Raw genomic sequence first — 26,405 nt, 5'->3', positions numbered from 1 at the left:
GAACCTAAAAAAATGATGAATGAATTTGTGCAACCCTCACAAATAAAGCTAATAATTACATTAGGCTTAGGATAATAAGAAATAAATATATCAACAAATAAAAATATTTTCATCATGCTTTCTTCTGTAGTGTCTACCACGATGAAGTTGTAGGGGGAAAATATTAGCTTGGAATAGTAATCTTTTTCCAACTTTTACAAAAGTGAATGCAAGATAAATATTTTTCCAAAGAAGCATCGTTTCTCACCTGTCTGTTCCGCTCATCCATTATTCTTGTGATTTGTATTTTCTTCCTCCCCATTTTGTCCTGTTTCTCTCTTTATATTCCAGAACCACGGAAATAAAAGGATTCACAAACTTTGTATCCTAGCACATGGTAGGCATTTCTCTTCCACAACTAAAGCCCAAACACAGAACCGTGCACTGGGTTGATTTAGAAATCTAGAATTAAGAAAAGAAGAAAACTAGTTAAAACATGTATTTCATATCAATAATGTTTCTACATTAGTTGCTGTGCATCTTCCTTCAACAATCAGGTGAACCTAGAAAAGGACATGTCTGCTTTAATGAGTTGCATTATCAAAGCCATGTCAAGGTTGTACTAATCTCCCAATGCTTTATGTAAAAAAAAAATCAACAGCTCCTTTTTAAACACCCTAAGCCAATTTTAACAAGTATATTGTAAGGCAAAATGTATTCATTATTTATTGTGAGATATTTATATAAAGAGAAATTTCTTTAATTTCTATATTTTACATGAAATCAAAATATGTAGCTTTTCTTTTTTCACTGTCAACAGAATAAAATTCCTTCCAGTATTGGAAGGAAACATCATTCCAATAACTTCCCACCAAAAAAGTCCAACTGACGCCTAACATTTCTGGGCCTTGTTCCATTTTCAGACATTTTCTGTACCTTCTTCTCTTAACAATGCTGTAGGCTCACATATAAGATACTATTCAAGAACTAACAACTTTTGAATGCTGTTTAAAAATAAATCCATTTGAGACTTTTTATGCAGCACTTCGTTTTCCCAAAAGGCTATTTCACAGGAACATACGGATTGACAAATAGCTGAGAAATTCAAGGTTATATTCATTACTGTAAAACTTGTAAGTTTTCACACATCACTAACAAGCCAATTACCAATCTGAACATTTCTTTGCTGCTTGCACATTTTTCCAACTGTAACACTGCGTCATTGGCCATAGAAATGGAACTAAAGGCCTGTAAATTTATTAAAAGACAACCTATACCTAAAAAAAGTACCTGTGCTACTGATTTCTAAGGTTTTTACACAAAGGATTGCAATACATCATGATGAAGCAACAAACACGAACCAGTTTCAAATTAGCCATTCATAATGGGAAAAAAGTATTTTTTATAGACAGTGGGCATACTGAACAGCAGAATGAAGACACTGTTATCTAGCAAACTAATGCTTACTAAGAAAGCATAAAATAGAGAAAATGGGAAACAAATCTCCTTCACGGCAAGAATGAGAAAGCAAGTAGTCCTTTAATTACTAAAGAGCTTCACCTTCCAGGTATCTTTCACTATTGGCTATGAGGGCTAAAGTGACAGGAGGTAACTTCAACAGCAGTTCAAGAATCTAGGTTTCCCATTCCTTTGAAAACTATAGAATCAAGGCCCATAGCACAGTACACAGCAGCTGTGACCACCATGGAGAACAATAAGCAAGCACTGATCACAAAATATGGTCCAAATTGGGCATTATCTTCAAAAGCATGGATTAGAATAAGAACCTGGAATAATTTGAACATATCCCACCTTCCTATTGGCTGCAACACTCTCTGGTCCTACAGAAAGTTAGTAATTTGATCCAATTTCTTAGATTTGCTGAAACTTGACTACACCAATGGGCTTTTATTTTTCTTCTTACAGGAAGTTGGAGGCCTACTGAAATGTGAGTGGGTATTTCCAATTTAATAATTAAGAAAGCACACCAGGAGTGAAAAACTGAAAATTGCAGTTTTACTATCAATGTTTCTGAAGAATGGCATGCCCCTGGAATGATCCACTGAGAATTTATTCTACTCTAGGTTAAAACTATGTTTTAAAGCAGGGACTAGTCAATTTTACAGAGTTTATTAACATGTTTCCAATTTGCAAAGACACGTGGAACCAATTCTACAGTACAGACTTGACAATGGCAGAACTTCCAAACAATAATCACCCTAAAAATGCAACACGCAAATCTTACTGGCATAGTTTGAAGAAGAAAAAAATGTGAGTTGTATTTCTTCCAGACAATTTGATTTCCTGCTAAATAGCTACTTGTTCTCTGCCAAGAATATTTCAGTGTTTCAATGCTGATTGCTAAGTTCTAAAGGACTGGGAACAACACCAACTCTTGCATATATTACATGCAGTAGACATCTGACTGCATATGCATCTTGCAGTAACTGCTGTCCTCTGGCAAAAACCATTTTGGGATATTTTACAAGCAGCATTAATCTACAGTTGATGTCACAGAATAAAGACTGAATGAATGCTTCTGCTCTGACTGGTGAAATATCTGAAAACATAGAAAGCACTTTGTTGTTTTCTTCTTACAACAGCTTGTTAGGCATATGGTGTTAGCCTACAATGTTGGGTTGAAAATATATTAACCATAATGCTATGTCTTTAAGTTGTTAATTGGCCAATGGGTGTGTAAGTGTTCTCATGGCCATAAGAGGAAGCTAGGAACGTAGCTTCTCTCTCTCTCTGAATTCACTGATCTCTACTATTACTGTTTTTGCTCTGCTGTTGGTTTACTACTGTTGTAACCTAAACTGTGTATTGACCTCTGGACCGGTAAGAAGACTTTGTGACTTGGACTGTTTATTTTTGACTGTGCATTTTTGTTTTTACACCACCTCAAAGTAAAATACTTTTTGCTTTTAGAACTCAGTGTATTTCTGTGTGACTTTTACTGCTCTCAGTGCCCTTCCTTGTCTGTGCAACTCTTTGGTAGCACAAGGAGACCTCTGCACAATAAATTCCTTAACACTGGTTATGGGCCCAGGCCTGTACTGAGAGTAAGTACACACAGTATTCCTAGCTGAGTTTGTGTTAGCTTTTTGGTGTAAAATGGCACAAGAACTGTTGTCAGGCATCTCCTGGATAACCCGGTTGGATGGGACAAACTATGTTTCCTGGTCCACAAAATGCTGCTTGCTTTTGCGCAAGGAAGGACTATGGGCTGTTGTAAATAACCCACCAGATACTACTGCTTGGGATCCAGATGATGAAGAGGATGCAAAGAAGTTAGACGACTTTAAACGAAGCAACGAGAAAGCTCTTTGCATTATTGGACTAACACTGAATGACCAGCAGCTTGTCCATATTCGTGGTGAGGAGTCTGCTGCTAGGTGTTGGGATGTTTTGCGAAGGCTTTATGTTCGTGACAGTGTGGGTGCACATATACACCTTACACGTAAGCTGTTTAGGGCTCGTCTGCAGAAGAATGGAGATATGCTGACCCATTTAAATTACATGAAGGCAACTTTTCAAGAGCTTCATGAAAAGGAGCTGATTTTTTCAGAGTTGCATCAGGTCTACATTATTCTGTCATCTTTGGATGAGAGTTATGATGAGTATGTTTCTTCTTTGGAAGTCCTGACCAGAGAGGAACTGACATTGACCAACATTACTGGGAGACTGCTGGAAGAGTCCAGAAGAAGGCGTGACAGAGACCAGCTGAGAGAGACACAGCCACGAGAGAAGCAGCAATTCACCACTGCTTACAACGTCAAGAAATGTTATTCTTGTGGGGCTAGAGGGCATATAGCCAAATTCTGTAGAAAGGGTAAAAAACAGAATGTAAATAGCAGTGGGAAGGCTAAGAAGGGCATTGGTTTGGCTATTTCTGGTGAACCAACATCCAGAAATAATGAATTGTGGGTTGTTGATAGTGGGGCTTCACAATGCATTACTAAAGTGAAAAAGAGGTTTATTACTATGAAAAACAGCAACCAATATGTTTCACTAGCAAACGGTTGGAGGATGAAGGCCTCTGGTGAAGGTAATTCCTATTGTCCATGCATTGATGAACAGTTACCTATGTTATATATACCTAAACTAAGATTCAACTTGTTATCTGTAAGGGAATTGGTTAAGGTTGGGTTTGTGGTAACATTCAGAGGGGAGCAATGCACTATTGAGAGGAATGGAACCTGTGTAACTGCTAATTTGAAAGATGGTTTATTCATTCTCACAAGTAACCAGGTTAGTACAGTTAAAGCTAACTCAATATGTGAGAACAAGAAGCCACATGATGAATGTATACATTTATTGCATAGGCGGTTAGGGCATGTAAACTTTAACTCACTACGTAAAACAGTGGAATTAGTAGAGGGAGTTAAACTGAAGCCATGTAGTAAGTATTTGAATTGCAATGCCTGTAATCAGGAAAAGAGCAAGGCAACTCCTGCAAACAGGATAAACGGCTTCAAAACAACTGTACCTTTGGAAGTTGTGTTTGCTGATTTAATTGGACCCATGAAACCAAGTTTAGGAGGGTCATGTTATGTTTTAAGTATATTGGACCACTACTCTAGATATGGTTTTTGTTATCTGCTTAAGTCAAAGGCAGATACTTTCCAACAATTTGCAAACTGGCTGAAGTTCGTGGAGAGAAAAACAAAGAGAAAGGTTCAGTGCATAATTACTGATAATGGTACTGAATTTACAAACAAGCGCTTTGTTGATATGCTAGAATCTGCTGGTATTGAGCATAAACGTTCAGCCCCTTATAGGCCTCAACATAATGCTTTTGTTGAGAGACGTGGGCAAACGTTACAAGCCATGATGAGAACTATGTTAAGAGATTCTGGCTTAACAGATAGACTGTGGGGGGAGGCAGCAAAATGTGCAAACCATGTTCTGAATATAGTTGTTAATACTTCTACTGGTAAAATACCATATACTATATGGCATGGTAGAAGACCAAACCTTGATTACCTGCACACATTTGGCACCCCAGCTTGGGTCCACATTCCTGCACAACTCAGGAGTAAAGGCCAACATAGGGCTAGGCAATTATACTTCGTAGGTTACGAAGCTAATCACAGATCCTATCGTTTCTGGGAACGAGGCACAACTAATGTATATAACAGTGCTAGTGCAAAATTCCTTGAGCACGTTGGTTGGGATAGGTTAGAGCAAGTAACTGTTAATACTGATCCTCTAGTGTTTGAGGACTCCTCTGATAACGTAACTAGTAATGATAATACATCTCCTGTAAATATAAAAGATGAAGAGGAGATAGGGGAGATAATAGATGAATCAGAGGAAGGAAAGGAGACAGAAATTCAAAGCCCTGTAATTCCTTGGCGTTCAATGCGTATCAGACATCCACCTGATCGCTATGAAGCTAGTATAATATGTCAAGTTAGTGTAGAGCCATCTAACTATGATGAGATCAGGATGTATCCTGAAAAAGAACAAGCATCATGGAAAGCTGCAATGAACAGGGAGTTGAATTCTTTGCAGGATCTTAAGGTTTATGTGAAAGCTAAACTGCCACCTGGTGAGCAAGCTATAGGTTGTAAATGGATATATAAGTTAAAGAAGGGTGTAGACGGGACTGTAACCCATAAGGCACGTTTGGTTGCACAAGGTTTTGCCCAAACTACTGAGGATTATGACGAAGTGTTTGCACCCAGTCTAAGGGCAACTACTTTAAGAGCAGCTTTAGTATGGGCGGCTAAAAACCAATATATGGTTAACCATGTAGATGTTGAAACTGCATATCTACATGCTCCATTGCAACATACTATTTATTTAAGAATACCACCAGGATTGACCAGTGATAGAGACCATGATTGTTGGGAATTAAAGAAAAGCCTCTATGGATTGAAACAATCAGGCTATGAGTGGAACAAATGTATAGTTAATGAGTTAAGTGCATTAGGTTTTGTAGCCAGTAATGCTGATCCTTGTTTGTTTAGAAGAGAACACAACGGAGCATTATCTTTTCTCTTATTATTCACAGATGATATTGCAATAATAACAAAAACTGAGTTAGAAGCACAAACTATCATTTCAAGATTGCAAACTAAATTCACAATTAGAAATCTTGGGGAAATAAGCCACTATTTGGGGTTAGATATTGTGAAAACGAATAGGGGTTTTAAGGTGTCACAAGCCAGTAAAATATCTCAGTTATTAAAGAGATACAATATGGAAATGTGTAAACCAGCTAAAACTCCGATGGCTATGGATTTTAAGGACACTAATGTTGAGAGTCCTGTATTTGATAAGACTATGTACCAATCTTTGATAGGAAGTCTTATGTATCTGAGTAATTGGACTAGACCTGATATTTCTTACTGTGTAAATCAATTAGCTAGGTACAACAATAATCCAACTGTTAGACACTGGCAATCAGCTAAACGAGTATTAAGGTATTTGAAGCAGACTATTCACTACTCGTTATATCTAGAGCCAAATCGTGAGTTAATCCTTACTGCATATGCAGATGCGAGTTTTGCCTCTGATACAAACAGTCGTAAATCTACCTCAGGGTTGGCTGTAATGTTGGGTGATTCTTTGATTGGATGGAAGTCTATTAGACAAAAACACATAAGCTTATCTACAATGGAGGCTGAATTTTCATGTCTATCAGTGTTATGTACAGAACTGCTAGTGTACAAACAATTATTGTTAGATATGGGTTTAAATGTAAATGATCCATTTATTGTGTATGAGGACAATCAAGCTGCGATAAAGATGGCTAATAATGCTGCAGTAAGAACAAGATCTAAACATACTGATCTTCGTTATTTAAATGTCAGACAATGTGTCAAAGATAAATTAATACAGTTAGAGTATTGTCCATCTGATGTAAATATTGCAGACCATTTTACGAAGGTACAAAGTGCTGTGAAACACAATGCTAATTGTGAAAGAATGTGCATAAGATTGTAAGAGTTATATATTATTCTACCCAAAGGGGAGAATGTTAGGCATATGGTGTTAGCCTACAATGTTGGGTTGAAAATATATTAACCATAATGCTATGTCTTTAAGTTGTTAATTGGCCAATGGGTGTGTAAGTGTTCTCATGGCCATAAGAGGAAGCTAGGAACGTAGCTTCTCTCTCTCTCTGAATTCACTGATCTCTACTATTACTGTTTTTGCTCTGCTGTTGGTTTACTACTGTTGTAACCTAAACTGTGTATTGACCTCTGGACCGGTAAGAAGACTTTGTGACTTGGACTGTTTATTTTTGACTGTGCATTTTTGTTTTTACACCACCTCAAAGTAAAATACTTTTTGCTTTTAGAACTCAGTGTATTTCTGTGTGACTTTTACTGCTCTCAGTGCCCTTCCTTGTCTGTGCAACTCTTTGGTAGCACAAGGAGACCTCTGCACAATAAATTCCTTAACACAGCTGATTAAAAAGGCTTTGCAACTGGTTAATACATGGGCAGACCTATCAATCTTTCTTTCAAAGATTTTTTTTAAATTCCCCACTTTAATCCAGAGTCCTGCAGTGTCCTGGTGGCCATCCATTCCAGTACTAGCCACCTTGTTCACCTTTTCACAGATAGCTCATTTCAAAGAGCTGCTGTTGTCTGCAGTGCAAATATTTATTTTAAACAAAATCAGCAACTAAGATTTCCTTTAAAGACCTCACTAATGTCAAGCAGAAATATGCAACAAAACACAGAATAATAGAGTTGGAAGGGATCTTGGAGGTCTTCTAGTCCAACCCCTGCTCAAGCAGGAGACCTATACCATTTGAGACAAGTGGCTCCTCCAATCTCTTCTTGAAAACCCAGTGAGGGAGCACCCACAATTTCTGGAGGCAAGCCGTTCCACTAATTATTATTACTGTCATGAAATTGTAGATTTTCAAGAAGCTATACCAGAAGCTATGAAGTCACTCACTTAGAAAAAGATGTAACTGTGATTCAGGAAGCAAAACCTAGGTGGCAAGGTGTAGGGTTCAAGGTGATTTTTCCTGGAAATGCTTCTTCTTGCAAATGTTTATTTGCACTTCTATAAGAGTTTATCAGTTTATCTTAAGGAGGATATTGCTGAATTGGAAAAGTGGTAACCAGAAAAAAAGGTTATGATAAAAGTTCGTAGTATTTAGGGCTTTTGAAAAATAAATTCAAGAGAGCTATGTAAGAGTTGTATAACATTATGTAGGATATATTGACAATGCATAGTTTCCCCCTCTGCTGCAATTTTAGAATAATGGGAGTTTCAGAATAAAAGGAAATTCTTCATGGAGCTTAGAATACAATAAATGAAATTCACTGTCATATGATGCATATTATGTAATGGCTACCAACTTGCATAGTTTTAGAAGAGCAGAGGCACAGCCACAACTTAAGTGCTCCTACCCAAAATTGCTTTTAAGTCTAAAAATAGGAGCTCCAACCTTATCTCCTTCCTTCTAATCTTATCTAAATGATTATGCATAGGGCAGGGAAAGAGGTATAAAACAGACATCAGTTTTAGAATACTACAGTGAAGGGGTGTCAAATTATCAAGAATGCAGTTTCAGGCTGCGCAGTCTGCACACATACATACCATATAATACTAACGTTTGTATGTTTATTTGTGTTTTCTAGTCAGTATTGCCTCCTGTTGATTGCCTGGACAAGTTTCCCTGGCAAGATTTCACAAGTTACTTGCCACTGTGTTTTACCTAAGGCTGGGTATGTGCGACTAGCCCCAGATACTAAATTGTTGGAAGTTATACTATCTTCTGATCGCAACTAGTTTGAGATAATAACGTAGGCAACAGCAGTGGGCCCATATGCACCTAAACAAAAGAGCAAATGAAAGTCTACAAGAAATCAAGGTGAGGGAGTGAAAACAAAGAGTCTACAGTTCCTTCCTCAAATGTACCACCCTTGGAAAAAAAATACACCCCAAGTTTTCCCATTTTTAGATGGGAAGTCCACTCATAATCTAACACAGCTCTGTGTTACCTAACACGTAGGTTGGGCCAACAGGATCATTACTCACCACCAGGGTTTTACCAAGTGTACTATTCTATGTACCACTTTATTTTATTAATGAAAAAAGCCATTTCTTCTGAAATGGCCTGTATCTTCTACTTCTCCCTTTTAATTTTGAAATGCTAATCTAGGGTTATGTGTAGGTGGATGTCTCAAGGGCAGTGTGCATTATATCCCCAAATTCTTTAAGCAGCAATATTTCTGACCAAATATTATAGCTTAATGGATGGCATGAACATAGCAGAACACCTAGGAAAAGTATTTTACCTTTATAATTCAACTGTTGGTCTGTATACTTATTTAACGTGTCATGATGAGCTTTGGAAAAAAAAAGCCTGGTGATGCATGGTACACTTAAGTACACATATTTTATATCTCTACCATTGCAACCCTTGCTATACCATGTTTTAAGGCATAGGTGTCGTATTTTTTCCAACATGATTAATATCATAAAGTTGAACTTTCAATGTTTGCATAAGTTGTCTTAAGATTTCACTGACCATTTCAAGTGCATAAACACAACATAATAAACTAAAGGCTGCAATTCTCATCATGATAAAATATTATAAACTATGCAACTAACTTCAGTGGCATATACATACAAGTAAACCTGATTTAGTTTGGAATGGAAAAAGATTTTTTGACTAAGCAAAATCATAAGGACAACCCAAGGAGGCTGAAGCTTACATTCAATTTTCTTCTCTAAATGTAAGTTCACAGTTTGAAGCATTAACACTAATTTGGATATTTAATGGCTGCTTCTTTAAATGTAAAACCAATATGTGAGCTGTCAGTTACGCCTTTCCGACATATAACATAAAGAAGGAAAAGAGCAGGAAAATGTGTCCTAGGAAAAAGCTGCAGTTAAAGTTATTTTTCACAGTATATATTTTGGGATATATGGTGTTTTTTAAATATTAACCATTGGAAGCACACTTTCAGCTCAGGGTCTTCAGTACACTATATACTGCATTCAATAAGATGCAATCTATCAATCAATCATATATATGGTAATAAATATTCCAGTCTTCCAGTCACTATTGACTCTTTATAACTGTTTGACCTAATCCCTAAAGTTTCCATGGCAGAGTTTTGCATGCCATTGCCTCATTCCTAGGGCTGAAAGAGAATGTCTGGCCCATGTTCAGGGCAGAACAAAACTCAGTCACCTGATGCCTTAATTGCTACACACACTAGCTCAATAAAATGCAACTTTACAGGCTCTAATTATATGGATAATAGTTTCTTTAATTATGAATTTCTGACAGTGCTGTCAAAATGTAGGCGCTCATAGATAAAATTGTCAAAATTCCCTCTCTCTGCAGATTCTCAGTGGAAAAATTACACTGGGGGGAAAAAAGTGAAAAGATTATCTCTGCTATCTATTTAGTCATAAAACATTGAACCAAAAAGCTAATGGAAAGGAGAAAATTTGTGTTTGATAGACATCACAAGATTCAAGAATATAACTCCTTAACAAGTTAATATGGCTTACATTTCATTCAAAATCCATACATACCGGTAATGATACATACATAAGAAAAAGAACCCTATAAAATTAGCAAATCAATGGAGGCACCAAACCAAACTATCCAGATGGGTGATGAGAGTTTCATGCAAGTTATGCATTTTTTTCCTACCCATGTTCAAGCAGCAAACTGATATCAAGATACAGGAAATAATTCAGCATTATATATAAAATACATTATGCTAGCGTTGTCTCATTTTACTGAAAGTGCAAGTGCTTTCTTCTAAAGCTAGAAACAACTTTTAAAGTTAAAAAATAATTCTTTCTGCTTTAAGTTTAGTTGAAAACTTCCTGGCTTCCTAGAATGCCAGAGCAGAAAAGGAAGGAGTGACAGGAAGGTGGTGTGCGTTAAGCAATAAAAATTAGGGTTTTTTAACTCCTTTACTTTTCTGTATTATTTTCCTTTTAATTGGGCCTTTGCCTCAAGCTGGATTGTAAGAAATCAACCCATTAACATTTAATACATTTTAAATAAAAACAACCCTCTTCGCTGCATGGGACATTTTATTACTTAGATATTGCTCTCTCTAAAGGTATTCAAAATGGACTGTGCTGTGCATGTATTTCTGTAGCTCACTTAAATATTCCCTTTTAAAGTTGATCTTGGTGTTTTATAATCTTAACTCTATAAAAATAACCTGTTTGGAAGCTTCGGAGTAAGCCAAAATCTAAACCAATTTGAAATTGTCTTTAAGTGATACCAATGGCAACAATTCAGCCCCCTCCAAGACTCACCTCCAAACAGATATATTAGAAACGGAAAGGTGATAATGACTGTATTTTCCAATATCATGTTTTTTGAGTAGACACTACAAACTGGAAATAGTGGAGTTATAGTGCATGCCAGATGCTTCTGCAAATCTAATGCAACAGGAGGAGGATTCCCTGCCAAATAATTCAAAGTTGGCAGTACATCCTCAAGTCTTTCACTATCTCCTTGCCTGAAGAACTATAGCAGCTGAAGCAATGTCTGCTTATGATCGGCTGGCAACAGCTGAAATACCAACAACCACACTGATCTACTATTTCAACTTGCATCAGCAAAAAGTGGGGGCTGGGGAGTATCAGCATCCCTTGAAATTGTTATTCATTTTTAATCTGGAGCATGCCTTTGATTGGGGTTGTAAATCAAGTGCTTATTGTATCAATATAGTGACAAATTTTAGTAATCTGTTTTTCTCTACCAGTTAATACTGTAGCTTCTTTTTCTTCCACCTTCAACTATTTAATCAGTAAAAAGTGAAACATTATTTTCCACAATACAGCAAACAAAACTTCACTAAAATGAGTAACACTGAGAGAGATATTTTATTAGTCTATCAAAACCTACTCTCATGTATCATCCCATACATCAGGGGTGTCAAACTGTCGGCCCGCGGGCCGGATGCATCCTCCGGAAGCTGCGCCCACCCCATTGCTGGCAATGGCGAAAAGGCTCCGATACATTGCACGTCACGTCATGAGTTTGACATGTCTGCCATACATGAACTGGAAGCACAATTCTAATATTTGTATGCTGGGCTTTGTTTGATTCTGGCTTAACATAGGGAATGAACCTGGTAATTGTGACGATTTGTATAATAAATGAAGAATAATTGTCTTATTGTTTTCTGAATATCTATCCCAATCAATATTTTTGTAGGCACTTGTTGCAGTTACATAAAAATAAAACATCTACACAGAATTTAAAATGGATTTAATGCTCAAATCAGCCTATCAAAACTTAATTTAAGATACCAGAAAGTTATAAATTCCAAAATGTTTAACAATTTAACTGCAGGTACCTTTGTATTAGGGACGTGGTGGCTCAGTGGGTTAGGACGCTGAGCTTGTCGATCAGAGGTTTGGCAGTTTGGCGGGTCGAATCCTGAGTGCCGCGTAACAGAGTGACCGCGTTACTCGTCCCAGCTTCTGCGAACCTAGCAGTTTGAAAGCACGTAAAAATGCAAGCAGAAAAATAGGGACGACTATGGTGGGAAGGTAAGAGCGTTCCGTGTGCCTTTGGCATCTAGTCATGCCAGCCACATGACCACGGAGATGTCCTTGGACAAGCACTGGCTCTTCGGCTTTGAAACGGAGATGAGCACCAGCCCCTAGAGTTGGAAACAACTAGCACGCATGTGTGGGGGAACCTTTACCTTTGTATTATTAATATGAAAACTGTGTTATTAACATTTCAACTAAGAACGTTCAGCACTGTGTATTTAAATTCATACTAGTATAGGCCATGTGTTTTATATTCTTCTGATTAATCTTCAAATGAAAATATTTCATAATAATAAATTATTGGAAGGAACATGCTACACTCATGCTAAATTGTTTTGTCTGCCATTTTAAAAGCATTTTTTAGCATTTACCTATCTTAAGGCTGCCCTAGCAAATAAATGCCTTTTCTCTTATCAGCCCAATGCACGGGGAGGTCAGATAGGTCTATCTGACCTGTCATTGTAGAAAATACACACTGTAGTCTCAATGACAGCACCTTTATTACAAAATATCTCTTGTGGAATTCACCTGGAGTCCTGATTTTTCAATATAACATTTGAGACAATTTTATTGATGTGGTCACTGGTGACAAAAAATTATTTTCCTCCTTTTTCAGTAATTCTGTTTTATGGTTAGGACCTTTATCACTCTGAAGTTTGTCAAAGTCTATCAATACCATTACTACTAATAAATACTATTAAAAAGTATATCAGTTTATTGGTACCCACTACCAGCAACAGAATAGTTGAGTGATAAATGTAAATCTGAAATGGATATCCCCTTACTTTTATTGGTGGAAAAAGTAAATGGAATCTTTTACATTATATGGATTATCATTTGCAGACATATGAACAAAGAGGCACAAGAAAGCAATGTAGCTTATTTCTAATCCAAGAAACTATTTTTCTTATCCTGTTCAATGCTGCTTTTCAGCTGTTTGGTCTCCACGCTGGACAACTGTATGCCCTTCTCACCAAGCAAATGTTATACAACCAGGTAATCCAAACTAGTTTACAACGTGTTTTAGTGCTTATGCTGCCAAAATTGGAAAGAACATTTAAATCTGATTATTCTAGGTACATAGCATTTAAAATTGTTGGTATGGATAACTTTTTATTAAATGCTTGTTCAGAGTTTTCCAGTGTTTTGTGGAAACATTTTGTGCCCTTTTCACCTAAAGTTTTCACTTGTAGCTGCAACAGAGCTTGCATTTTGAGGAGGTAACTATTTACCACATATTCTTTTGTGGTTTCAGGTTGTTAGTTCCTGCATGAATGTTTGCTCTTTCAAGAGAATAAATTAGAAAAATGACTACTTTTCCAGTTACAGGTACAGTAACATCAACTTCATCCTATAAAAGTCTGGCTATGCACACGAACACACACACACACACACACACACACACACACACACACAGAGAGATACATATATGTATGTGTATGCTAGACTAGGAAGCTGAAAAACATTACCAACCTGCATTCAATCAGTGTGCCAGATTATAGTCCACAACCTTCATTGAAGAGGCCTTTATCAACTCTGATTTGGGTTGATAATAAATTGTGTATATGCATATATATTTACAGACACATAAATTATTATACATATATAGATACATACCCACACTAATGTGAAGTTCACAGTGAGATAGATTACAAATAACCACTTAAGGCATTTGTACCTAACCTTTCTAGCAATGCTTGTTTTGAACTTTAAAAAAGTAGCAATCACACAAATTCAGTGATGCTTATTTTGTTTCTACATATATCTTCTGAGCACCAACTTGGTGTAGTTGTTAAAGGCACTGGGCAAAAAATGAGAGGTTGTGAGTTTTAATCCTATGTTAGCCCAAATCCAGCTGGCAGGCTTTGACTCACATACAAGAAGCCATTAGAAATACAGATTCCTGACTTTACGTTCCTCTGTTCTGTGCCAAAACATCTGACTTGTTATTCCTATTTGCTTCTTCCTACTAAGCTGAATGATGTTAATCACAATCCAGCATTCCAGTTCGCTGCATTTATAAGGCTAAATACATCTTGATTTGTTTTTAAGCTTCTGAAAGAGCATCTGATCAAGATGTGTAAGATCACAGACAGCACAGGGAAAGTAAATAGGGAGAAACTGTTGCCCTTTCTCAAAACACTCAGCACTAGAATTCGAACAATAAAGCTGACTACAGGCAGTCCTTGACTTACGACAATAGAGCCCAAAATTTCTGTTACTAAGCAAGTAAGCAAGCTGTGCCCCATTTTATAACCTTTTTTTGCCACAATTGTTAAGAAAGTCACTGAAGTTATTAAGTGAATCATGCAGTTGTTAAGTGAATCTGCTTCATTGAGTTTGTCAAAAGCTAGCTGGGAGGGTTCTGAATGATCAGCATGTGACTCCAGGACATCGCAACCATCAAAAATACACGCTGGTTGCAAACCGCCCAAATTTTGATCACATGACTATGCGGATGCTGCAACGGCCATAAGTGTGAAAACTGGTCATAAGTCACTTTTTTCAGTGTCATTCTAATTTTGAACAGTACTAAAAAAAAACTTGTAAGTCACGGTCAACTTGTATAACAGCCAAAAAAAGTATTTATTCAAAGAGCCATACAATTAATTAAGACAGGATGTGGTGATATCTACCAACCTGAAAGGCTTTAAAATATTATTCAATGAATTCATGGAGGACAAGTCTATCAAGAGATACTATGATGGAAGACATGATTCAACACAAGTTGGAAGGTAGAAGTGGAATTTATTTCTCCACCGCCTGACTAAAGCCATTCCAATTGATCACCATATGAATTGAAATAAATATTCAAGGCTTGTACTTCTGTTTTTATGTTTGAAAGCCGCTCAGAGTTTGCGGTTAGTGAAGTGGGTGGCATATAAATTTAATAAAATGAATAAATGGAGAACTAGAATAGGCCCTCATCTGATCTAGCAGGGCCGTTTTAATGTTCTCTGGGCATAGAAGACAGATCCAATTTAAAATTACCAAAAACTGTTGTTTGTAAGAATGCTAGTTTGCAACGCAACTATATAGTAGCTTTCAGATCACTATGGTTGAAATGTACTATTCAATATATATCTGAAAAGGGATAGATTGCTATTCTTTGCTTCAAAAGGTAAGTGAAAACACCATTATGTACCAAGTATTATAAAATTCTAAGCAAGTCCAACTTAATGATTTCATTAAGGATTTTAGCGACACTGTAACAAATCTTCCATTAATCTCTGTACAAGGAAACATGATTGAAAATGAAACAAACAAAGGTATAGTAATAAGTAATAAGACTGGGCTTTCGGTCAATTTTGCCAGAATGATGAATTGTTTCATAACTTTTTAAGCTTACTTACTGTACATACAGTACTTAGTTATGCAGCCACTAACTCAAACTCTGGGAGCATATTAAAAATTCTCCCACACAGCAGGAGTAAGATTGCTGTAGTTCAATGTTTGTTTTCAACTGCCACTATATTTTACTCATTCATTGGATACTATGCCAGATACACTTCTAAATCAGACAGTCAACCACATGTAGTACATTTCAGCAAGTGTTATTTAAGGAAAACTCAGGAAGCAATAATATCTTGTAACAAGCTTGTTCCAACCATTAGCAGGAATCAGGATAGAATGAGGAAGATAAAGTAAATAAAGTGTACTGATTATACCATAATCAAATCTTTCTACTGAAATCATTCATGCATTTATTATATACTGGCTATATGTTTTAAATAAAATATTTACAGGCAGCAGATACTCTATATAAACTGATAAACTTAAGAGAGTTCCCATATAATAGGAAGAAAATGGATTTCATTTATACCTTTTACAATACATTTACAATCAGTTAATCTATTCCAGTCATTGATCTGTTCAAAGAACTTTCCTTGAATCGGGGAACTGCCTGGACTTTATCACAGCTCATACCAAAACCACAGTTTGTAGGCTTCTGTGAAGCCTCAAGAGGCAGTTCATTTTCAATCAATGCTTCACTGATGGACCCCCCACTCCCTTGAGATGTGCTATGGAAAATGAAATAGCACTTCACTCTGAGCATGACATCAGGACATCTGTGTCATGTAAAACACAGCTTTATTTATTTATTTATTTGTTTGTTTTTATAAACCGCCCTTCTCCCGAGGGACTCGGGGCGGTGTACAGAGTAAGGTAGGTATACAGATTGAACAATAGTGAAAAACAATAGTAAAAACAAACTGGGACCCCAATTAGAGCTATCAGGCCAGGCCGGACTGCTGGAACAGGTAAGTTTTTAAGTCGCGCCGGAAGGTGCGGAGGTCGGGGGCCATCCGGATTTCGGTTGGCAAGCAGTTCCAGAGGGTTGGCGCACCCACTGAGAATGCCCTCCCCCTGGGGGCCACCAGCCGACATTCCTTGAGCGGTGGCACCCTGAGGAGGCCCTCTCTGTGGGAGCGCACAGGACGGTGGGGTGCAGACATTGGCAGAAGGTGCTCCCGTAGGTAGTCCGGACCCATGCCATGTAGGGCTTTGTATGTCATTGTTAGCACCTTGAACTTCACACGGAAGGCAACCAGAAGCCAGTGCAGCGCACGGAGGAGAGGTGTGATATGGGAGTATCGGGAGGCTCCCAAGAGTGTCCGTGCCGCTGCACTTTGCACCAGTTGAAGCTTCCGAGTGGATCTCAAGGGCAGCCCCATGTACAGAGCGTTACAGTAGTCTAGGCGAGAGGTCACAAGGGCATGGGTGACTGTACGTAAGGCATCCAGGTCCAGATAAGGCCGTAGTTGGCGAACTAGTCGAACCCGGGAGAAGGCCCCCTTGGTCACCGCTCCTATGTGATCTTCCAGGGAGAGCTGCGAGTCTAGGAGGACACCCAGGTTGTGGGCCCTGTCAACAGGGGGTAGTAACTTGTCCCCGATGTTAAGAGATGGGATGTTCTGAGTATCCTGGCTTGCCGGTACGTACAGCCATTCAGTCTTGTCCGGGTTCAGTTGAAGCCTGTTCCTCCCCATCCATTCCCGGACCACTTTCAGGCAGCGGGACATCACGTCGAGGGCATCACTGATGTTGTTTGGAGTTGAGATGAAAAGCTGGGTGTCATCAGCATACTGATGGTACCCTACTCCAAAGCTGCGAATGATCTCACCCAGCGGTTTCATGTAGATGTTGAACAGGAGAGGCGAGAGGACCGACCCCTGGGGGACTCCGCAAGCGAGAGGCCTCGGGGTCGACCTCTGTCCCCCTGCCAGCACCGACTGCGAGCGACCCTGGAGAAAGGAGGAGAACCACCGCAGAACCGTGCCTCCCACTCCCAGTCCCCTGAGGCGTCGCAGCAAGATACCATGGTCGATGGTATCGAAAGCCGCCGAGAGGTCTAATAAGACTAGGACAGAGGAATGGCCCCTGTCCCGGGCTCTCCAGAGATCATTCATCAGAGCGACCAATGCCGTCTCCGTGCTGTAGCCCGGCCTGAAGCCCGATTGGTACGGGTCTAGATAAACCGCTTCATCCAGGATCTGAGGAAGTTGGTGCGCCACCACGCTCTCAACAACCTTCGCAAGGAAGCGAAGATTGGAGACTGGACGAAAGTTATTCAAAGAGGATGGGTCCAAGGTGGGCTTCTTGAGGAGAGGTCTCACCACCGCCTCCTTCAAGGCGGTGGGGAAGTGACCCTCACTCAGAGAAGCAGAGATGACCGCCAGGAACCAGCCTCGTGTCCCCTCTCGAGCTGCATAAGCCAGCCAGGAAGGGCACGGGTCCAGTAAGCATGTGGAGGAGCTCAACCTCCTCATAATCCTGTCCACTTCCTTAGGAGTCACAGGATCAAATTCCTCCCAGATGACGTCGACAAGACTGTCCATGTCTTGTTCTTCCAGCTCAGCCCAGTTGGAGTCCAGGCCGGTTCGAATCCGAGCAATTTTATCCAGCAGATATTGACCGAATTCCTCGGCTCGACCCTGCAAGGGTTCCTCCCTCACCTTTGCTGGCCTTCAGGCAGTCTCCTCCACCTGTTTTGAGTAGAAGCACATAGCTTATCTGGATCACGGCATCAGATGTTAAGTAGATCATTCCAGGTTAAGGTGGATTAGCTTTAGAATACCCAGGCTCTTGTACTACTCTACTCTTAGCTATAGAAGATCAGTGTCACCGAGTTTTGATCAGTTATGATTTCTCAGATAAGCTGTTGTGGGGGGGAAAAACAGAAGAAGGAAGCATCGTGTATACCACCTGGTTTTCTTAAATTAAAAAAAAAAGTTAAGAGCCTGGGATGTAACGTTAACAAGTAATTACTGTAAGAGGTGATCACACTTTTTACAGCCCTAACAATTTGGACATATGAATAACGGCTCCTCCTGCAAAGCAAGAACTTTAGCAGCCCTAACAATTTGGACATATGAATAACGGCTCCTCCTGCAAAGCAAGAACTTTAGCAGCAACATACATGACTAATAAGCTCTAATATTATGTCCTTTGTGGCTGATTCCCAGAGCCCAGAATTCTGCCTCTTCTTCCTCCAACTGCTAGGAACATCAATACTTATTTTCAAAGGCCCAAAGGTCAGGCCACAGTACCACACTTGATAAAGGGAAAAACTTCTTCCACTCAAGTTACTGCATAATTATTCATATGACAATACATAGTCATTTGTAGATGTTTACTAAAATACAATTCCAGCTAACTCAACCTGTCCTTTCCTATTCTTTTACATTCATGTTATTGTAAATAGAATCAGCCAAATCATTTTTAATAAAACAATTTAAAGCAGAACAAAGCTTTGATAGACTATTGTTAATTTCCTAAAGAATCCTCAATCATAGCATGTCTTTTATTTATTCATTAATCTCCAATTCTGTCAACAACAGCCATCACACTGAAAATGTAATTTACCGGTAGTTTAAAACAGGGAGGCTAATATAAGGAAAATTAACTTCTCCTTCAAGTTTCAGGAGTATGTTGTGGAAATTTCAAAAATTCAGAACATTTTGTTATACACTTGAGCCATAATACAGACATAAATTATCAACTGCTATCAGTACAATCAGCACCAAGGGAAAAAAAGCCTATGAGGACAAGAAATATTTAGGGAATGCACATGAGAAATGAAGAAATTGAACAAAAATGGAAATCTGAGGAAAGAGAACTATTTCAGATTAATTTGTAATGAAGGTATAAATAAAGGCATGTTCAATTAAAAACAAATCATGTAAAGCAACAATTACTCTTACAGTCCCAGACATTTTCCAGCTTGCTGTAAAAATGGAGGATGACAAAGAGAGAAGCAAAAACAGGAGGAGGAACCATTTCAGTTTTTACTGTCACTCTTATCAGCCAGCCCAGGCCTCCCTGGAAGGAACTCATTTGAAGCAACTGCCATATAAATAGCAGCTGGCCCACCAGCGATAGAGGTCATTTAAGCTTTACCTGGAGTAGCAGGAATTAAAACGATTTGCAGCTTCCAGCATGATCTCAGTAATAAGACGAACATTTAGCTGCATTTTAGATTTACATGAGAGATTAAACCACTTATTGTTTACTGAAGGTCATTAGTATCTGTAGTTATAGTGTAGCACCTATCTTTTAATTGTTGTCAGCATACTTCTATGCTGGCCATTTTAAGAGCCGTATTAAGAATTAGTGTCTAAGTTCTCTATTATCTTCTGATTAATGTGTCAATGGGAATAAGCCAACTTCAAATTATTCTGAAGCAAGCATATTTCCATTAATAATTTCAGTTAAGTAGCATTTTCTAGAATTGAACATACTGTCACAAGTTACCAGACACCTAAATAAAAAGCAACATTATCATATTGCTCCTTGCAACTCTGGTAGTAGAGGGGGAAAAATGGAGGAATTCTCACTAAATAATTGGGTTTTTCCATAACAGCAGGTTGCCACTCCTAGTATCGTAGCAGAATGGCCAAAAGAGTATTTAGCATCGTAATCAAAGACATTTGACATGTACTGTATTTGGAAAAACTGTAAGCAGTTGTTACATACAATGAAATGTGAAACAAAGTGAGGAAGCTCCTTTGTTTCCTCAAGTATAATGTCACTGACGATAGCAATAGAACTTAAGACTTACCGTATATACCCTTCAGTGCTTTACAGCCCTCTCTAAGCAGTTTACAGAGTCAGCATGTTGTCCTCAACAATCTGAGTCCTCATTTTACCGCTCTCAAAAGAATGGAAGGCTGAATATGAACCTTGAGTTGGTAAGAATCGAACTCCTGGCAGTCGGCCAAATTAGCCTTCAATACTGCATTCTAACCACTGCACTATCACGGCTCAGAGTGGCCAATAGAGTATTTGACATCATAATCAAAGACATTTGACATTTACTGTATTTGGAAAAACTGTAGGCAGTTGATACATACAATTAAATATGCACAAAGTGAGGAAGCTCTGGAACTCAAGATAAGGCTCCCTTGTTTCCTCAAGTATAACGTCAGTAACTACCATATGTACATTTTTCCAAATAGCTACGCTCTATAGGATCATTAAGAAGAGAAAAAGGTACATATTAATCTTCAAAGGTTTCAGACACAAGTATGAAACTTTATACTATGTGCCATGATATAATCACTCTAATGCTTAAGTGTGTTCACATATTATTGTCAGTTCTTTCAGAAACATTGGACAGTGGCAATTATGAAGAACCACAGATCTAAAAGATGTAGTACAGGTCATTTTCAGTTTACAATAGTTCACTTAGTGACTGTTCGAAGTTTCAACAGCACTGAAAAAAGTGACTTATGACCCTTTTTCATAGGGTCATATGATCAAAATACAGACCCTTGTCAATTGATTTATGACCGTTTATGACAATTGCAGTGTCCTGGGATCATCTTTTGTGACCTTCTGACAAGCAAAGTCAATGGGAAAGCCAGATTCACTTAACAACCATGTTACTAACTTAACAACTGCAGTAATTCACTTAACAACTGTGGCAAGAAAGGTCATAAAATAGGGCAAAATTCACTTTACAAATGTCTCACTTAGCAACAGAAATTTTGGACTCAGTTCTAGTCATAAGTCGAGGACTACCTGTATTATACTAAAGGAGAAAACAAGTCTTCAATCCTTAAGTAACTGACTGGAGAACAAGGAACTTCACTTGGATCATCAGCTTAAATTTCTTAAACAGTTAAAGAGTTTCAGGCAGAGAGCAGTAATGAAAGCAGTGTTAAAATATGACTCTCAGATCAGACTCTCAAGTGCTCAAAAAAAATATCACACCCACCTTCTATATTTAATCCACCTGCTACATGGACCCAAATTAAAAATGCTATTGAACATATCTCATCATGTCACCTCACCTATTTCCATTTCCAGATGCCACTCGTCTGCTCTTCCCTACCCCTTTCCCCCACATTACCTCAAATACAGAAAAAACATTAGCTAAGAGCAGTAAGCAAGCATTAGTACACTTATAACCATTTTACACTGAGGAACTTCACTTTGTAAAGTCATTTGCCAATTAGTCCAGTGCATTTGCTTCCAGGGCTCATCTTATTACATTCATGTTAGATATTTCCAAGCCATGTTTTATAATATATAATCATAGGATAACCATTCTTTTATTTTACCCATACTTTGCTCATCAACTAATATGCAAAATTAATCTTAGAGCCATTGCATTTTTGTTTTATAATGGTCCCCAAGCCACTTGCTTTAGACTGGTTTTCTTCCCCAACATATAAGCGTTCCAATCATTCATGGTAACAAATACATGTTATTCCCACTCTTATTAAACTTTAGAAGTTACAATTCCATCATAACTATAGACTAAAATAAATGCAAATCTATTGTTGCTGGCTTATAATACTAATTTAAATTGTTTTCCTTCATCTTTGGTATGAACAGCAACTAGCCTGAAAATGAGTAAAAAAAAGAAAGAAATCATATAATTTTCAGCACAGAAAAAAAGAACATTTTAGGACAATTTTGGCTAACTAAAAAAAATGCTGCCATTTCTTTTAAGCTTTATATTAAAAACAATGAACTGTCAGAATATGCTTTTATATTTTCTTAAGAAATGTGGCAACCTGTGCCTCATGAATTCATGAATAAAAATAGATATACCAGTATCTATACATCAATACCATAATCTGGAATCGTTTTATATTCTTATTCTACACAAGGTTGATTTTATTCTTTAAGTTGTCACATTAGATACATTGTTTTGGCTGTTTAGGTTTGAAGTAGAACACTTTGAAAGAAAACAAGCAAAAACCTCTTGTTTGGAAGAACTAGTATTATCTGGGAAGGGACATTGTTGCAATTCTGGGGGGAAAAATACTGCCTTCTATTCACTTCCTAGAGCTAAGTGTTTCACAAGGAAAACCTGTGAGCTAAACAGCACCCCTGGCAAGGCTTACAAGTTTTACACCATTTTTATATACTAAGCCAGAAAGACAATACCAAACTATCAACACCCATTGAAAGAAACCGCCTGCTGCCACTCATTAAACACTTAATAAAAACAGAATTATTTCTAAACAAGTGGGTTCTCAATCACCAAGTAGGAACAATGTTTTGCAATGAAATAAAAAGAACTCTTATTACTTTGTTATGTTTTTTCCTGGCAAATAAAAATAAAAATCAAGCTTAATAGTAAACTTAATAGTAAGTTGCTTTTTTAAAAAAAGCATTGACAATAAAATTGAAAAATTAAATTGTTTAGCAAGCATGAGAAAATGTTTCCATGGTTGTCTTCTCCCAGTGGACCAAAACAGGTATCTCTATTGATGTTACAGAATGTGGATAAATATTTCCAGCTAGACTTCGCCACTCTGGTCAAAGCCAGCTCAAAATTTTAAGTAAAAACAAAAAGAGCAATGTGCTCCTGTTTGCTGATGAGAAAGCATCCCTTCCATTTCATCTGCCATAATGTGAGCATAAGCCCTAAATTCGAAAGAGTTTCTCCTGCTCAACCCATGAAATGCTTCCCTCCTTACCATCCACATTTCACACCCAGGCAAACTAAGAATCAAAAATATCCAAAACTCAAGTCTCAGCATCTGATAGTTCTTTTTGACAACAGAAATTTTAAGTAAAAAACCACACACTGCTAATACAACATCACTCCCAAGTATCATACCATCAACACAAAACAGACCTTTCCACAAACTGTATTAACACTTTTATAGTTTTACACATCTATATCCTTTTTACATTATGGAATGGGGGCTGGTCTTTGGCCATAAGGAAGTTTTTGTGTGTGACTCTTCGCAACCTCATAGACAAATGGTGGTTGGGGTAAAGTGGGAAAAACAAGGACATTGCCAAGAGAGTATATATGGAAGAATTGACAGCCTGTGAGAGGGAACCAGAGTATAATATCAAGAAAAAGACATTTTTCCTCATTCTAAAGAGCTAATACTAGGAAGATTGCCATTTAGATAACTTATTCCCTGACATTTCTCTTATTCACCAACCTCACTACTTCCTTAAAAAGAAAAAAAAACCCTGAAAAAACAGACAAGATGGCATGAATTAAATTTAAAAAAAATGAAGCCTGCTTCTGACATCTTAATATGCTTGTAAACTGCCTTGAACATCTTAGTCTGTACAGTAAAGCAAGAAATAAAGAGACGCAGAAAACAATGTTCCCAATCTCTAACAGATCCCACGGAAAAAGGCTTGGGGTAAAAGGCGGAGTGTTTTTTTAAAAAAAAAATAATAATCCAAAACATTCTGGTTGTATACACAAAACACACAACCTCTGGAGAAGTACATTTCGGCCCTTATTCTTGCCACTCCACATTCTGCTAAGCATACAAAAAAAAAAGAACATTTCTTCCCTCCCCCCCCCAAAAGAGTGAAAAATCCGAATACAGGTCAATTCAATCGCAATCCAGATAGATAGAAAACAACACATGCCTACGTCTACTATGGAGAGAATCAAAGAACTGCACCCACATCCACACCAACGGGTTGCCACGCATTTTATTTATTTATTTATTTATTTTTATTACATTTATATCCCGCCCTTCTCCGAAGACTCAGGGCGGCTTACGAGCTTAGCAGTAGCCTTCATTCTATGTAGGCTTCACCCCAACGTATCACAGGTGTTTACAAACACGCAGACGCGATGCCCCCCCCGCTTCCTCTTCTGCATATGGCCCTAAACCCGTCCTAACGCCCCACCCCCACCCCACGCAAATATCCGTTCAGACGACGCCCAGGGACACGCATGCATGCACGCCTGTGCCCTTCGGACATGCCCGCTGGCCCAGAGCACTCCCGCACGGCCAGCATCCTCCATGAAGCCCTCCTGACTCCCAGCAGACACGGGTCCGGCCATTCCCACGTTAGAGGGCGAGGTGTTGGGTGGGGTGGCTTTCTTACCCCGCGCGTCGGGATGGAGAGAGAAGAGCGGCGAGAAGCGGCTGTTTCCATCCCAGCGCCGACTCTCGGGGCGGCGAAGTTTGAGGGGGGGGCTCGCCGGCCCGCTGCTGGCTTCCCGACCATCCCCTCCCCCCGCCCCTCCCCCCCCGGGCCCCCAAAGGCCAGGCCGTCAACTCCAGCCCGAACTCGGGAAGACTTGAGGGGAGGCAACGACCAGGCGCCCCTCCACCCGCCCCACTTCTGAGGGGCTTGGCGGCCCTGACTCTTCGCAGCCCCCACACCCCGTTGGGGCCCGGCTTCCCTCCTTCCCGGCAAAGCCGCCAGACTCACTCACCCATCCGCCGCCGCCGCTTCTGCCGCCTCCTCCTCCTCCTCGTCGTCGCCTCCGAAGCCGAGTCTCCTCCGGAGACACTGACACGAGCGCATGGATATCCACGGGGCGCTATTTTTAGGCGACGCGGCCGGAACTGCTTTCGCTCCTCCCTCCCTTCGCCTCAAGGTTCTCCGAGCGGGGTAGGACGGCTCACTGCCTCTTTCAACCTTGGTGTTCTCCCGCGGGTCTTTCTCATGACCAAGCCTGCCCCGGCCTAGTTGACACCGTGAGGGTGGGCTGGGAGGGAGCTTCGCAGGAGGAAGCCGGAGGGACTCCTCCGCGGATACTCCTCCGCTGACTTTTTTTTTTTCCCTCTCTCTCTCTCTTGAAAGTCTCTCACTTCCCAGCCACCCCCGCTTTTCCCGGCTTGGAACTACATTTACTTAACAGTAGGGGGAGCGGCTGGGCCCGTGACGCTGTTCATGACGTCAGAGCGCGAAGGCACGAGCGGATTGGGCGGTGGGCGGGAGCGGAGGCAGCAAGGATCCAATCAAGGGATGATGTAGGGGAGTGAGGAGCGATGGGCTAATCGTGGAAATGTTGATAGGTGGATCCCCGTTCCTTTGCTGGACAGGACGCGCTGCCAATCAGGGTGCTGTAAACTGGATAGAGCAAACCAATCAGAGCTAGGAGGATGAGGGTACTGCTCGAAGAGACCTTGACTGCGAAACGGAGAGTGGAAATGATAGCACGCATGCGCACAAAAGCCCCTTCCCCTTTTTCCTTAAGGGAAAAATGACGCAGACGCGAGAACGGATGTGCGCATGCGCAGAAGTGGCTTGTCGTCTCTCGCCAGTCTATTCCTACGGAGAAGGCCTATTTCGCGGGCACTAACTTCTTGCCAGCTTTTCTTTTTGCACAGCACCGTTAAAACTCGCTATGCACGCATCACATCACTTCTTTACACGCTGCTCATCCACAGGCCTCGGGGAGACGTGGAAAGCGGCCGCTGGGAGAGGAGAAGCGTGATTGGTTGAAAGGCGTCTTAAGAAGCCGCTGTCAGCCAATCACGGTCCTCCTAGGAGCACGCGTTCTATCAGTCCCGCCCACTATATATGTACATAATTGTTAAAGGAAAATTTAAGTGGGGGAAAGGGTAAAATAAAAAGTGAAAAAGGCAACAGAATCAGAGAGGAAAAATAAATGGCTTCCCGTCTTCTTTACAATAGTTACAAATTAATTATCCTTTTTAAGATTTTAA

The 26,405-nt window shown here is 39.4% G+C and overlaps 1 protein-coding gene across 4 annotated transcripts in view; it reads right to left on the bottom strand.

The window, feature by feature from the left end:
• MEF2A (myocyte enhancer factor 2A) overlaps nt 1–25,393 on the bottom strand; it is an 80,131-nt gene extending 54,738 nt beyond the window's left edge. For 3 of the 4 annotated variants that reach the window (XM_081337672.1, XM_081337671.1, XM_081337670.1), the window contains exons 1-2: nt 25,166–25,393; nt 248–441 (exon numbers count right to left, since the gene is read on the bottom strand). In XM_081337672.1, the coding sequence (XP_081193798.1) occupies nt 248–301 (54 nt within the window). In that variant the 5' untranslated portion in view covers nt 302–441; nt 25,166–25,393. Of the gene's footprint in view, nt 1–247; nt 442–24,831; nt 24,893–25,165 lie in introns of those variants that run through there. The other variant, XM_081337669.1, reaches the window with a different exon arrangement.
• Nucleotides 25,394–26,405: the final 1,012 nt, after the last annotated feature.

This window comes from Vipera berus (genome assembly GCF_964194415.1).
Source record: "Vipera berus genome assembly, chromosome: 12".
In the NCBI taxonomy this organism is placed as follows: Eukaryota; Metazoa; Chordata; class Lepidosauria; order Squamata; family Viperidae; genus Vipera; species Vipera berus.
This window is presented reverse-complemented; position numbering and strand designations above follow the sequence as displayed.